Here is a 13,582-nt window from a genome sequence, read left to right as displayed (position 1 = left end):
AATGGTAAAATGGTATTTTTTTCAGTTGCAGGAGTTGAGTGTTTAGTAGCACAGTGTGATGGTTTTTTCTCTCCATTAATCACAGAATATGCTGATTTGGAAGGGACCCACAAGGATCATCGAGTCCAACTCTCTGCCCTGCACAGCACCATTCCCAAGTCACACCATGTGCCCTGAGCATTGTCCAAACGCTTCCTGAACTCTGTCAGGCTTGCTGCTGCAGCCACTTCCCTGGGGAGCCTGTTCCAGTGCCCAGACACCCTCTGGGTGAAGAACCTTTTTCTAATGTCCAACGTAAAACTCTCCTGACACAACTTCAGGCCATTCCCTTGGGTCAATTAGTGCTGTCATGGCTGAGGATGTCTTCATTGCATAAGCAACTGTAAATCAAGTTTCCTGTTCTCCAGGAGAATTGCTTGCATGACCGAAAGCTCAGGCTGTGCACTGCCAGCAGCATGCCCCCACCTGCCATCCCAGCAGGCTGCCTGGCCTGCCATGGTGCTGGCAGAGCCCTTGGGATCCCTCAAAGCCAGGTGGAAATAACTGAGAGGGCTCTCCAGAGCAGCAAAGCCTGGGTAAGTGAGCCTCCCCTTTGCCATCCAGCTGCCACAGCAAGGAGCAGGAGCCCTCTGGATCACCCAGCCCTGCTCTGTGCCACTGGGTGCACCCTGGGGTGCCCAAGGCTAGGCCAGAGCCCCTCTCTGCCACCCACATCAATCCAAAGGCATGTCAAGACCATTTGGCTGAGGAGACACAACAGTTTGACTTTTCCCCTCTTGCTTTCCCAAGCCTTACTTTGGTCAGAGCCATCCTCTACCTGATACACACCATCAGGAGTACTGATCCTGCCAAAAGGATCATAAAATCACAGACTACCTTTAAAGAAATCAGGGCTTAAAGATGGCAGCTGGAAGGCCAACACTGGGATGTCTTTGAATCCCCGTGAAGTATCACCTCTGCTCTCCAGAAGTGGGTATTCCAGCCAATGCCAGCACACAGGGGAACACAAAAGCATTTGAAGGCTGTGCCATGAGGTACCAAAGTGACCCTCCATCTCCAACCTTACCTCAGGAAAATGGCATTTACAGCCACAGCACCAAGCCTGGTTACACACAACTCCCCATGTGGGCTGACACACAGTAGAACAGAGTTCTTGCATCCAAATCTGACATCTCACCATATATTTTTCATAGATCTTTTCCTGTTTTGTTTGAAAGAATTAGTGACTTCATAGTGTGGCATGAAATTTGGTTTTCACCAAAAGATACAGGAGAAAGAACCCCAAGCTGTCAGGCAGACAGCAATTCCAAACATTTCAAGGTAAATGCAAAAGTTATACCATAACCTGTTTGGGTTTTCCCCCAATAAAGGAAGGTCTGAAGGAAAAAGACGATGCATTTTCGTTTTTTTGGATCTTTTTTATTCAAAAGTTTTCAAAGAAATAAAACAGAAAAAGCTAACAATCTAATCAAATTTACAGTTCAAAAATGTCTTTTGGCGTTTAACAACAAGTCCTAGGAAACAAAACTACAGAGTTATCTTGAACCGGACAAATAAGTTACCACTGGCAAGTTTGTGGCACTAGTAAAACAAAAATAAAAAATTAACTCTCTTGATCATATAGATATCTCTATGAAAATCTTTTTTTTTTTTCAATCTGTACAAAAGGTCTTTCTTCATAAATTAATTTTTTATAATTTAATGGCTGTCTACTATGTGATGTTTAAGTAACTGATTATTTCTTTATGTACAGAGGTTAAATTTCCCAAATCTTACCCAGACAATGAGTATGGCACTTAGTTCAGACATTTCTGGCAGCAACTCTTCCCTCCCTCTAACACAGCTATCATACTGCAGTTTTTAATTAATGCAAAAATAGCAAGTAGTGAGAGATCCAGGTTTGGAAAGTTACCAAATACAGGCAAGGTGCTGCAGGAAGTCTGGACTTTTACAAAGCAGTAATATTCCAGGGAGCATAGAACCAATAATACCACAACTTTTTAAAAAAAGAAAAAACAAAAACACATCTCTTATGACTATGCATTTCACTAGAATCTACACTTCTCAGAGCAGCAATTTACTTTTGAAACTATGAAATGTCACCGACATCTATACTCCAATACTCACACAAAATTTAAAAACTAAAAAATACTTGAAAGAAACAACTGCTTAGCCCTAGCTCCCGAGCTAGGATGATTTGGTCTGTGGAAACAGGGAGGGCCAGCAACCTGTCCCAATACAAAAGGAAATAAACTTTGAGGTAGATAACTGATCATATACAGCTGACCAGAGAAGTACACAGTTTTGGAAGACAACTTAATTTATCATTCAATTTAAAACATATGCAATTGTAATAAAAAGCTTTAGTAGCAGTGAATTATCTAATATGTGAAGTACAAATAACTGTGTATTTATGAATCAGGAATTTCATAGTTTCAAAATTGGTTTTCTTTACACTTAACACTTGTAGTGATGATGTAAAGTGTGGCACTGCTTGGATCCAAGTCTTCCTTCATGCTTTTGTGTCCATACATCAATTAAAATTATAAAACCTAAATGCAAATGTACAAAAAAGGCACATTCTCTTAACCGCAAACTGGTCCGGCAAAAATAAAGAGTACAGAAGACGCAATGCTGAGACAAATCAGAATTATTGGTTACTGGCTCTTTGTTCTTTGGTAAAGTTACCTTTTAAAAGTGCCAAGTCTTTTTATTTTTATTTACCTACTATAGAGAGCTAGTACCCAATCAATTATGCTTCTACTTAAATCTCAGCATATGTTTGAAAACGAGTCCTTTAGCTTTTGCCATTTTGCTGTAATAGCAACTTTTCTGTTTGCTAAGTCTCAGCACAATCCTCATCCTAAAGCACTATCATTAGTATAAAGGAAGGACAAAAACATTCGGTGATATCTCCACCCCAAACTCCCTACTCTACCTATGCTAAAACTAGAACATCAAGTTAGTTTCTGAAAAAAGGCAAAAAAAGATTTTACATTGCATCATACAGCAGAGTTCCTAAATCATTCAAACTACCAGAGGGAACTATTGGCATATGGCCTTACAAACAATTTATACTATTAAAATTTCCCCAGTCAGAAAATGTGTTTCACACAAAACATTTTTCCCCTCTTGCATTTCACTACCTTACATATTATGTGAAAAAATCATTAAAAACACTTACTACACATTAAAAAAGCCAAATTTTCAGCAATTTTTATTGACTACCTTTAAAAGCCCTATGCTGCTGTTTTACAAGGCATAATAGACCAGCTCATTTGGTCAAAGCATTCTACACCATTAGTTTGGACTACTTACTGAAACAGCTACAGCATTGAAAGATTTAAGGCAAATTGGAATTTATAGAAAAGGATAAGACACTTCACACTACATTAAAAGAAAAACAGAAAGCTAAGAGACCAGACACTATAACTGCAACACTGCACTAAAGCAACACTCACACACTGCAAGCACAGAACATCATCTTAGATGTTTTACTATTTTAAACTTCAGAAAATCCATTTCATACAAAAAAAAAAAAAGATAAAAGAAACAAACAAAATAAAAATAAACCAAAACACAAATTCTGTCATGCACGTGAATAAGTCTTCGTGGTCATCTGTGCATACCCAGAAATTTGAAGGTTTTTTTTTTTTGCGTCATAACACTTGATAAAAACTTTTTTTTTACTAAAATAAACCTGTTCATGGGAACAGCTACTAGATGAATTTAAGGTTTTTCTTATGCACCTTATAGAACTTATAGCAAAAATAGTTTTAGTTGATTTCATTATAAATAACATTTTCAAGAACCTGTGCAAAACTGTCAATAATTCCTAAAGCACAATTGATCAGTAAAATCCATGATTGTTTCAGCCTTTGCACCCTTCTCCAGGCCAGGACAACACTGGACATCTGTAACACAGAAAGGTCAGAGCTAGAGCAGAGTTACAATCACACACTTTTTTTCTAATGTAGCTGTCCACAAAATGAACCAATTTCCTATTTTAGACAGCTGTGAGAAGAGTAAATGAATCTGGGTACAAACCTGGGAAGTAACACAGGCAGCACTGCAGGTGCTGGGCCCTTCCCAGGATAACACTCTCCTCCAGGACAGAGCTGGGCTGCACTTGCCCCTCTCTCTCTAACAACTGCTCAGCACACAGAGCTCCCACTGGGGGGGAACTGTGAGGCTGCACTCAAAGCTCTTCCCTTCCTCATTTTGTTGTTGTTGCTCCTTTTAATCGACCAGAAGTGGTTGAGTGTGCTACTCCTGTGGCATCCCCAAGGTTTCTGATCTCCGGAAAAGGAACAATAACTTCTTTTGGTGCAGCCTCAAGGAGGCTGTGCATGACAGCTAAGACAGACACAGCTGCTGTGCCTCCCTGATGGTCATATTGAACAGCAAGTCAGGGCTCATCAAATTCGAAGGCAGACTTTTCAATGTACTGGCTTATATTGCCACATGGGTTTAAAAAACTACCCAGCTAATGACAAAAAAGTTTAGACAATTTTTTAATTTTTCCAAGCAAGGCAAAGTTTGGTATTTTAAGGCTTGTACATTTGTAGGTGCATATAAAACAAGTTTTTTGTTTTGTTGTTTTTTTTTCAAGTCCCTTCGACTATTTTTCACGTAGTAGCAACTTTTTGAAAAGAAGCTATAAAACTATTAAATATAGCTGCCAGAGGAAAGACACTGTATTTCTGATTGACTGCAACAACTCATGCAAATATGCTAGTTATAATTCACCCCTCAATTATGGGAATACGGATACTGACTTTAAATGAGACATTCCCAAAAGTGCTGCGTGTGCATTTAAAAAGAAGTTTCAGTTTGACAACAGTGACAAAGCCACAACAATCAAGAGACCGCAGTGTTCCCTGTATTTAGGACACGAAATAACAGTCAATTCCCTCCCCTTCACCTGTCTGAAACAAGGCAAGTGCCAGCATGTTCCAGGGACAGAAATACCAAATGCCATGCTCTGGGGCTGAAATCAGCTGGGTAATATTAACCTTCCCCACGTGCCCAGTGCTACAGCCTCTGCTGACACAGATTTCACTTGCTTCTACTGCATACAAATACAGGTAACAGTGCTTCTCTGAAGAATAAAATAAGTGGAGAACTGACTTACAGCAAACACACAGAATTGCTCACAGAGCTTGGAATTCTACACAGAGCCATCAACACAAAACGTGTCTCAAATGGCAACAACAACTTTTCCTTTCAGGAGACTTAAGGCTGTTCCTCCTGCCTGGCCTCAGTCTATGGGGAAGATACTGACAGGCTGGGAGAGAGAGGCAGGATGGGGATGTGACATGCAGGATTACGCTTCGCTGGCTACCACAGATCTCTATGGCTAAGGAGGTTTTACATGCCCACAGGGAAGACTTAAGGCAAAACAAATAATTCCTTGCAAAGCGGTTAACACCAGGCAGCAGCCTTGGCATGGGAAACGTGCAGGAGTCATGATTTTAACACGAGATGGATAACGGGAAGAGCCTGTGGCTTTGCTTTCTGCCTGCCCTGGAAGCAAATCAAGGATGTGGGCTTCCTCTAGATGCCAGCATTTGGCCCGACTACAGGAATAACACAGGTCATATGCTGTGCTACGCAGGCTCTGCCATCTGTTGAATTTGCCAAGTTTCCCCATTGGTTTGTTTCTATCTTTCCATATAAGAAGCTGTTATGCCAATAATGGGGATGAGAGCACAACTGACCTGCAGGATCAAAGCTTATGCCAAAATATGTGCTTTGTTGGATCAATACATTTTGGAGAGATACAACACAATGGTAGCACATAACTGATTTTGATTTTTCAGTATCAAGTAAATGCCACAAGGGCTGTAGATAAAATGGCCTCCAGCACATTACTGCAGATGAATGGAATTTTTCAATGTGAGGTCTTAGAAAATGTGATGTAAAAAATTATGTAGCCAAGTTGCCTGGCTTACAAAGCACTTAAAAAAAAGAAAAAAAAAAAAGAAAAAAAAAGAGTTAAGAAAGAACTAAATTCCAGAACTTTAAAACATGCATCATGGAAAAGAGGTCAGTGGAAGTAACATTTTCAGGATGGAAATGTACAGAAAGCAAAACAATTTTGTATGAAGTCAGTTCAGGTAAAGCTAATGATTTGCTAGTAAAAAAGGCCATGCAAGCAGAACCAGAGGAAACCTGGAGCAGGAAAGTAAAATGTTGGAATTAAAACCAAATGAGGACATGGATTAAAAACTAATTGATAAAATTCTGGACCAAACTGCTTTTTCCAAGAAAAAAGGATGAGCAGGCAAGTCTTCAGGAGAAAAGGTCAGCAAGAATTTCTACCAGACTGCTTCCCTGCCCATGGTCTGTAAGTCAACCATGAAGCTGCTTCTAATCTTACATGTACCACAAAACTAGAGCATGATATGTCTATTAGTACAATTCCCTTTAGCATTTTGATTCTTGTATTATTGCATTAATTCACTGTTGGTCTATATACAGCATGCTGCTAAAATTAACAAATTAAAATCCAACATAATCCAGTTAAGGTATAGAGAAATTATTAAAACAATATTTCTCAGAATTCATTAATTCACTTTTGGATCCCATGTTTCCTTCCCTTTTTTGCTTGGCTTTTGACTCTGGACAAGTTCAAATCAGCTTCACTGTCCCCAGATATTATCATCAGTATTATTTATATGACATTAAAAGAAAAAGTTCAATACAGAGTACTGTAAATGATGAAATAAAACATCTTTGAATTCACATCTTTCATGAGACAGGATGAGCCCCTACCTCACAGTTACTTATTTTGCTGATATGTGTAGGGAGAATGGTCACTGGATGTCTCTACCGTAACCTGTTGCTGACCACTGGCTTCCTGCAAATAAAAAGGAAGGCAAGCCATGAGTCACAAAATCAAGCAGCATTCCCTGCAATCTGTATTTCCACTTGATTCATGCAATTAACAGTCTTCCAATTTAAAATCTTTGTCACATTTCTCAAGTGAGATATTTCAAATCTGAGGTGTTAACTTTAACTTGATTAATATTTCAGCAAACAGAGAAATTAAATGATCATGCAAAATATTTGTAATTCCTCAGATACTTTGGTGATAATGAAAAAAAAAACCCTCAAACTTTTGACATTATCGAAACAAATAGAGAGAGCAAATAACTCCTAGAATATTCCCTATCTGTAGATGTAAAAGAGCATTCTGTCCCTCTCCTTTTGAAGGGGAGGGAGAAGAATGAGATCTGCTTACCACACACACTATGAGTACTGTGATGGGATTGGCACTAGGCAACACAAAGAATTGTAGATGGGACTTTGCACCAGGCTCCCCAGAAACCAGGCAATTAATTCAGCTGAGAGTGCTCTGGCAGACAGAGCAATCGGGTAATTAGCAAAAGATCATCTCTGATCCACATGGGCAGATGCACCAAAACAAATTCTGGAGTTTCTGGATAAACAGACTTTGAAATGAAATGGTTTTTTTCTTACAGGCTCTGGAAGAGACTGTCTGGCACTCATTCTGAATACACGAGCTGCAGCATGTCTTGCCTAGCTCCTCTCTTAAAGAAGTACTGACCTATGATAGGGTGTAAGGCAAGCCAAAGTAGTAGATAAATTATTTAGTTCACTTATGTTATGCTCTCCAACAGAAGTCATAAATTCCTCTTCAACAGAGAGAGATTTATTAGACAAACATGCACAGTATCCTGAAATGCCAGGGTCAAATCAGGATTCTTTGCAAAAAGCTACAATCAAGGTCTGTTGGCAGACAATTTTGTACATAGGTAAACTAAGTGGAAGATCAAAACTACAATACATTCTCTGGCTTGTTCCTATTGGAGTTATGTTTGACAAAACACAGGGTTTGCCTGAGCTATGCTCATAGAGAAGATTGCTCCAAGTACTGTACTGCCATAAGTACAGGTAATTCTTTGTTGTAATATTGGCTGTATTAGTTAAGAATAATGACATTTTACAGTTTTAATACCTGTGGCATTGACAGTATATTCACTGTTACAATACTTGCCTTTCAGCACTAATTTTCCTAGCCAAAAAAAAAAGAAAAATCATATTCATATTCTTATCTCCTGTCTTTTATCAAATATACTGACCTCGACAGGAACCGCTGCTGTCTGGACATGTGTGTACTGGGGGATGTAGGCTCCTTGCATAGCTGTTGTGGCTGGCATGTACTGGAAAGACAGGGTCCATTACATTGAGTTAAAGCCCAGTAGAAGTGTAAAAGTATACAAAGTACTTGTCATGTTATTGTTTAACAGATATTGACTGTTTCCTTAAAGCAACATACATGAGAGAAAGACTTTTGTGTCAGAAATTAATAGGCTTTCCAGAAAAGTAATGTATCTATTTTGAGAAAATTCAAAGTGAGACTTCAAAGACTATGTAAAGGACTTTTCCTTCTCTGTTAACCCCAGTCATCATATTTTCTTTTTATAACCCAATCTGGTCAGAAAAGAAGGGTCTCGCAATTTAGAAGCAAGTCTGAATCTCTTCTGATTTAACTTCTGTTTCACACTTTAAGAGATCAGAGTTGCAGAAAGGAGTATAAAGAGTAAAACTAACTATTTTTAATCTTTTGGATGCAAATCTGAAGTTCCCTCGTGGATTTCTTTCATTTTTTTTGGTCTATTTTTATTTACTCTTTTCCAATTTCTAGTCAATTAATAGACTGAATAATAGATGCTCAACATAAATTTAAAATTGAGACAGTTTCTAATAATTTACTGGATACAAGATGACTTAGAGGATTTATTTTTTCCCTCATGTAAGCTTCACAGGGATACTGTGATCTACATGAATTATTTTCTACTTGGATAAGTTCTATTTTGTATCAAATTGCTACATACTGTTCCAGTACTGCCTAATGAAAGATGACTCATCTGCTGTGTCAGAGGGCTTATCATTGATGCAGGCTGTAGTGACATGGTGTGGTCCATGGAGGGAGTCAGAACAGCACCCTGTAAAAACACAGAAACAAAGAAATGGTTGCAGCACTCAGATTTAATTTTTGATTTGAGAGTCTAAGTACGGACTGTCCTTCTGAGGGGATATACCATAAGAACTCTCCTTAATCCCAGACACTGACTCAAAATGCAGGTCTGGGGCATTCTGAATATTTTACTTCAGCATCTGTAGATGCTCAAGGTGGAAGACCTGCTTTGCCTTCCTGTTGTACATTCAACTGATGTGCAATACACTTGAGAGACCTGCTGAAAATACTTTGTAAAATATGAGTTTAACCAGATCCTGACTTGAAAGCAAAGATTTGCACATGTTACCCAGTACAGATTCACTTAGCTTAAGCTCTGGAATTTCATGCTTTAGGAAGAAACTTTTATCTCATCTTCAGGAATGGCGGCTTTGGGGAGGGGCGTTTCCCATCACATGCTCACAGAGACAGCTGCCCTGCTCAGTGGCTGCTTTCATTAGCACACACATTTCAGCAGAGTGACTTAGCAATGCTGATTCTTTGTCTAAATACCAGCTGCTCTTGATGACATTTCTATTCCTTCTGTACCATTTTGTTAGGGCTGTTAAAATTATAGTCTAAACTTCTAAACAGTTTAGACTGCTAAATATGGAGGGCACACTCCTAAGGTTTTCAGAGTTAACTGAAATGCAAGATCACGAAATTTCATTTTAACAATCATGTTCCACAAAAACACATTTCCAAATACTTTCTATGACTTATGCTTGCAGAAGATGTTGATTAAAACTAATGGAGATTCAAAACTAACAGAAATAATTGCAGTGCACTGAAAGCAAGTATTTTGAATCAGTAACTAATCCTTAAAAAGAAAAAAAAAAGAAAAAAAAGAAGTATAGAATATACTTGGAAAAACAACCATGTGATCAGTGTAGATGAAATGAGTCACAGGCACATCAAACACTGAAAGAATTTCCTGTCTGTAGACTGCAGGCTTCTCTGAAAAGCAAATGAGCAAGACAGCACCCGTCTTTGCACAGGCCAAAACTGAACTTCAGTCTAGAATCTAGGTCTTTATTTTCAACTGTGAAATCTCATCTTGTGTACCTGTGAAACTAATATACCTAAACTAATACATCATTATATCAAGTCTTGTCTTTCACAGCATTATTTGCAGGATGTTGTTTTATGAAAATCTGTGTTTATAGAGAAGGAAGTTAAAACCTGCTCTGTGTATGTGTATTTAACATCAAAAACCACAAATACAACAACAGTTAAGTGTGTGAGAGGGTGTTCTGCTTTAACATCACCTTCTCTACATGCCCAAGAAGAAAATGTTCTGCCAAGAAGATTTACATTCTATAATCTGCATGGAGAGGTTAATTAAAGTCAAGACAATATCCTTTCTATATCTGGAAACAGACCTGTTTGTTAACTATGTGAGTGCATGTATTAAAGTGCCTGTTATTATTAGTAATGCTCATCTCAAGAAACCCAGTAAGTCTCAGATGTAATGGTACCTAATTGGCAAATGACATAGACAAGAAGCAAAATACCATGGGAGAGCAGAGATTAGAATGCCTGACAGTCTGGTACAGATGCCACAGCCAAAAGTGTAGGGAGACCAGCATTACTCATGAGTGGTGAAGCCAGAACAAGCTATGCAGGTTTTCTCAAGTGAGTGCCCATAATGTCATTCATATCACTACATCCATCTGTCTTTCACAAATTATCCAGTCTGACCCATTGTAGTCCTATTCTAAAACACTGGGTCTCCAATTTCAGCTCCTGAAAGGTAGACAGTATGTAAAACATTTGGTATTTGCAAAGTGCTTTCCATTTAAAGTAAAATAAAATAAAACAAAATAAAAACAAAAAACGAAACAACACCACTAAGTTTCCTCTTGGAAGTTTTCTCTAATGGTCCTCATCACATTCATATTCTGAAGATAGTTTTCTTTATTTTCCCTAATAAAATGAGGCCCCAGTTCATGTTACTGTCTCTGTTTCACTTTTCATTTTGATCCATTGAAGTAATTGGGCAGGAATTGACATATTTCCTGTTGTTTAAAGTACGTAAAGTGTTTATGTAATAGATAAACATAACAATGGAGAAGCATAAAAACTTACTGGGTGCTGCATAATATATGGTTGAGGCTGCATCCAAGAAGGACTCTGAACCTACAACAAAATGGGCATTTATTTTTCATGTTACACATTTTAGAATACTCCAACTTAAATATAGTAATGACTTAAATCATGTTAACATGCCTCCTCCCTTATTTATTGACTTCTTCACCCAATTAGTTCCTCTGTGAAACAACATTGACTTCTATGAAAAATGTATTCATTTTTATTCATTCATTGTAACCTGTAAATCAGAGACAAGATTTGGAGAGACTATATACACATTTCAGAATAGAGGACAATGTTTTTAGTGCAGGTTTCAGAAATTTTATCAAGTACAATGAAAGGAGTCAAATAGATGAATGGCAGATTTCTGCTACACTGAAAAAGGAAGATCCTTCTGTCTCAGAAATTCCTTTGTGGAAAAGTAAATGGGAACTCAGAAGGTATAGCACCATTTGTCTTCTAGTGTGATCTGAATAAAATAAATTATTGTATTTTCACAACTGAAAAAAAAATCAGGAATTCTGCTGTAATCTTGTTCCAGGAAAAAAGAGAAGATTTGGGAGAACTGTTCTTCTCTAAGACATTGTTATTCCAAAAGCACAGGAAGAGGAGGAAGTTCTAATGAGAGTCCCTGATCTTGCACCAAGCACATTTTCTCTCCAAAATCGGTGACCATCCTAATACTTCAATTGCAGTAGAATGCCTAACTTTGCTTGACAAAGTGAATTATAAAAAGGGAAACTAATAGGTTATATTGCTATCCTGGGTAAAAAGAGTTGGTTGCAACAGCTCTTTGAAAAAGTGTACTGCAAGAAATACTAAAGGTAAGGACAAAAATGTTTCCTCCCCACCTGCTGTGGGTGTGTAGGGTAAGGCAGGAATCTGACCTGCACCACACACAGAGCAGGCTCACCACTGCTGCTGGACATTTAAAGCCTTTCAAATGCCTCTACCATCGTTCCCAGAGTCCTGTGAACAGGACAGGTAAACACACAGCCTTGAAAAAAATCCAGGTGAGGTATTTTCTGGAAGATAGAAATATTTCTTGCCTCCTTTTCATACTTACTTTCAAACCAGAATTGTTTTTTTTTTTTTTCTTTTTCAGTCAGGAAGAGAGCAAACAGGAGTTCAAAAATGAAATGGAAAAGAACACTCCCTTTCCTCAGGCAAAATCTTAATGGCAAAAATACCGGTACAGCCTGACTAAAGCTTTGGCTAATCTCGCTCTATGATAGTAACTGGCTCAGGGCAGTCATTTGGGTACACAGGGGTTGCAGAAACAAACACTAACCAAAACTTTATTAAATTTGTTTACCTGAATAAGAATAAATCTAGGAGCAGGTTTTACCATGCCTCAAAGAAAAAAACAAAAAAAACCCCTTTGCTTGTGTGATAGGTCCTGTTGTGCAGAAGACAGAAAGCTGCAGGTTTCAGTGAGAAGGGATCAGTAATGAAGATGTGACTAATACTCAAATTGCGAAACCCTTCTGGCCAAGAACCTCCTTCCTCCCAAATACAGAATACTTCAATTTAATTTTCAATTCCAATTACTGTGTCACTTCAAGCATAATGATATTAATAACTCCATCCACAATAATTTGAGCTCCATGCCATGTATATTGAAATACTGGTAACTACATTTGTGGAAACATAATGGATTGTGGTCTGCCTATCTCAATAAGCCCAAAAAATAATACTGTATTGCTAAGTAGTATGTTTCCATGCCAACTTCCAATTTTTACTTGGATTCTGAATATCAGAGAGTCTTGTATTGATAAATAATTTATATTTTAATAAAGAATAGCAGTTAATTTCACTGAAATATTTTTCTGGGTAAGAACTTACTGTAATTTCTGAGGTAATGCAGTACCAAGCAGAATGATTCACTATACTGAAAAATACAGTCTAGCACTGTCTGCCTAGAGCAAACATTGTGTTGCATAAGTTACCTCAGAAATTAATATAAAAATAATCCAGCTGCCCTTCACACCAGAGAACACTGTTTTAACTCCTACACAACTCTTTGTTCATGCAAGACAGCATTCAACCTCCAGACTAATACTAGACAATTCTTCCTCATCCTCCTCACTTGGAACTGAAGGCTACATGGAAATGTCTGCAGGACACAGCTGATGAAATGGCCCACAGTGCCTTTGTTAGCCTCCTACCTCCCCTTTACCTCCCCTTCCATATTCATTCACACACAGAGCACATTAGAACGCTCAGCACGTCTCTCTCACTAGAAAGCAAACAGCCTCTTCTCCTTCCCCTGACACATAGAGGTAAGAATTCTCTAAATTTAATTAGTTTGGGTTATTTATGACCTGAATCACTGCTGTTTACTCCATCCATGTGTTAAACAGTAAAATGCCAAAATAGCTCATAATTTAGAGTACACTGGCATAACTGGCATGTCTCAAGTAGTAATTACAGAGCACACATCTGAGACTGCCATACTAGTTGTATTTAAAGCAAGTTGTTTGTAAACTGAAGTGGATGATGCCC

At 38.2% G+C, this 13,582-nt stretch overlaps 1 protein-coding gene across 3 annotated transcripts in view; it reads right to left on the bottom strand.

Annotated features, from left to right (window-relative positions):
- Positions 1-1,397: 1,397 nt before the first annotated feature.
- Positions 1,398-13,582, bottom strand: part of RBMS1 (RNA binding motif single stranded interacting protein 1) — a 143,354-nt gene continuing 131,169 nt past the window's right edge. For all 3 annotated transcript variants that reach the window (XM_033064742.2, XM_033064743.2, XM_033064744.2), the window contains exons 10-14: positions 11,075-11,125; positions 8,865-8,975; positions 8,109-8,189; positions 6,778-6,862; positions 1,398-3,914 (exon numbers count right to left, since the gene is read on the bottom strand). In XM_033064742.2, coding sequence (XP_032920633.1) covers positions 6,785-6,862; positions 8,109-8,189; positions 8,865-8,975; positions 11,075-11,125 — 321 coding nt within the window. In that variant the 3' untranslated portion in view covers positions 1,398-3,914; positions 6,778-6,784. The remainder of the gene's footprint in view (positions 3,915-6,777; positions 6,863-8,108; positions 8,190-8,864; positions 8,976-11,074; positions 11,126-13,582) is intronic.

This window comes from Catharus ustulatus, chromosome 7 (genome assembly GCF_009819885.2).
Source record: "Catharus ustulatus isolate bCatUst1 chromosome 7, bCatUst1.pri.v2, whole genome shotgun sequence".
In the NCBI taxonomy this organism is placed as follows: Eukaryota; Metazoa; Chordata; class Aves; order Passeriformes; family Turdidae; genus Catharus; species Catharus ustulatus.
Note: the sequence above shows the minus strand (reverse complement) of the source record. Positions and strands in the feature narration are given on the sequence as shown.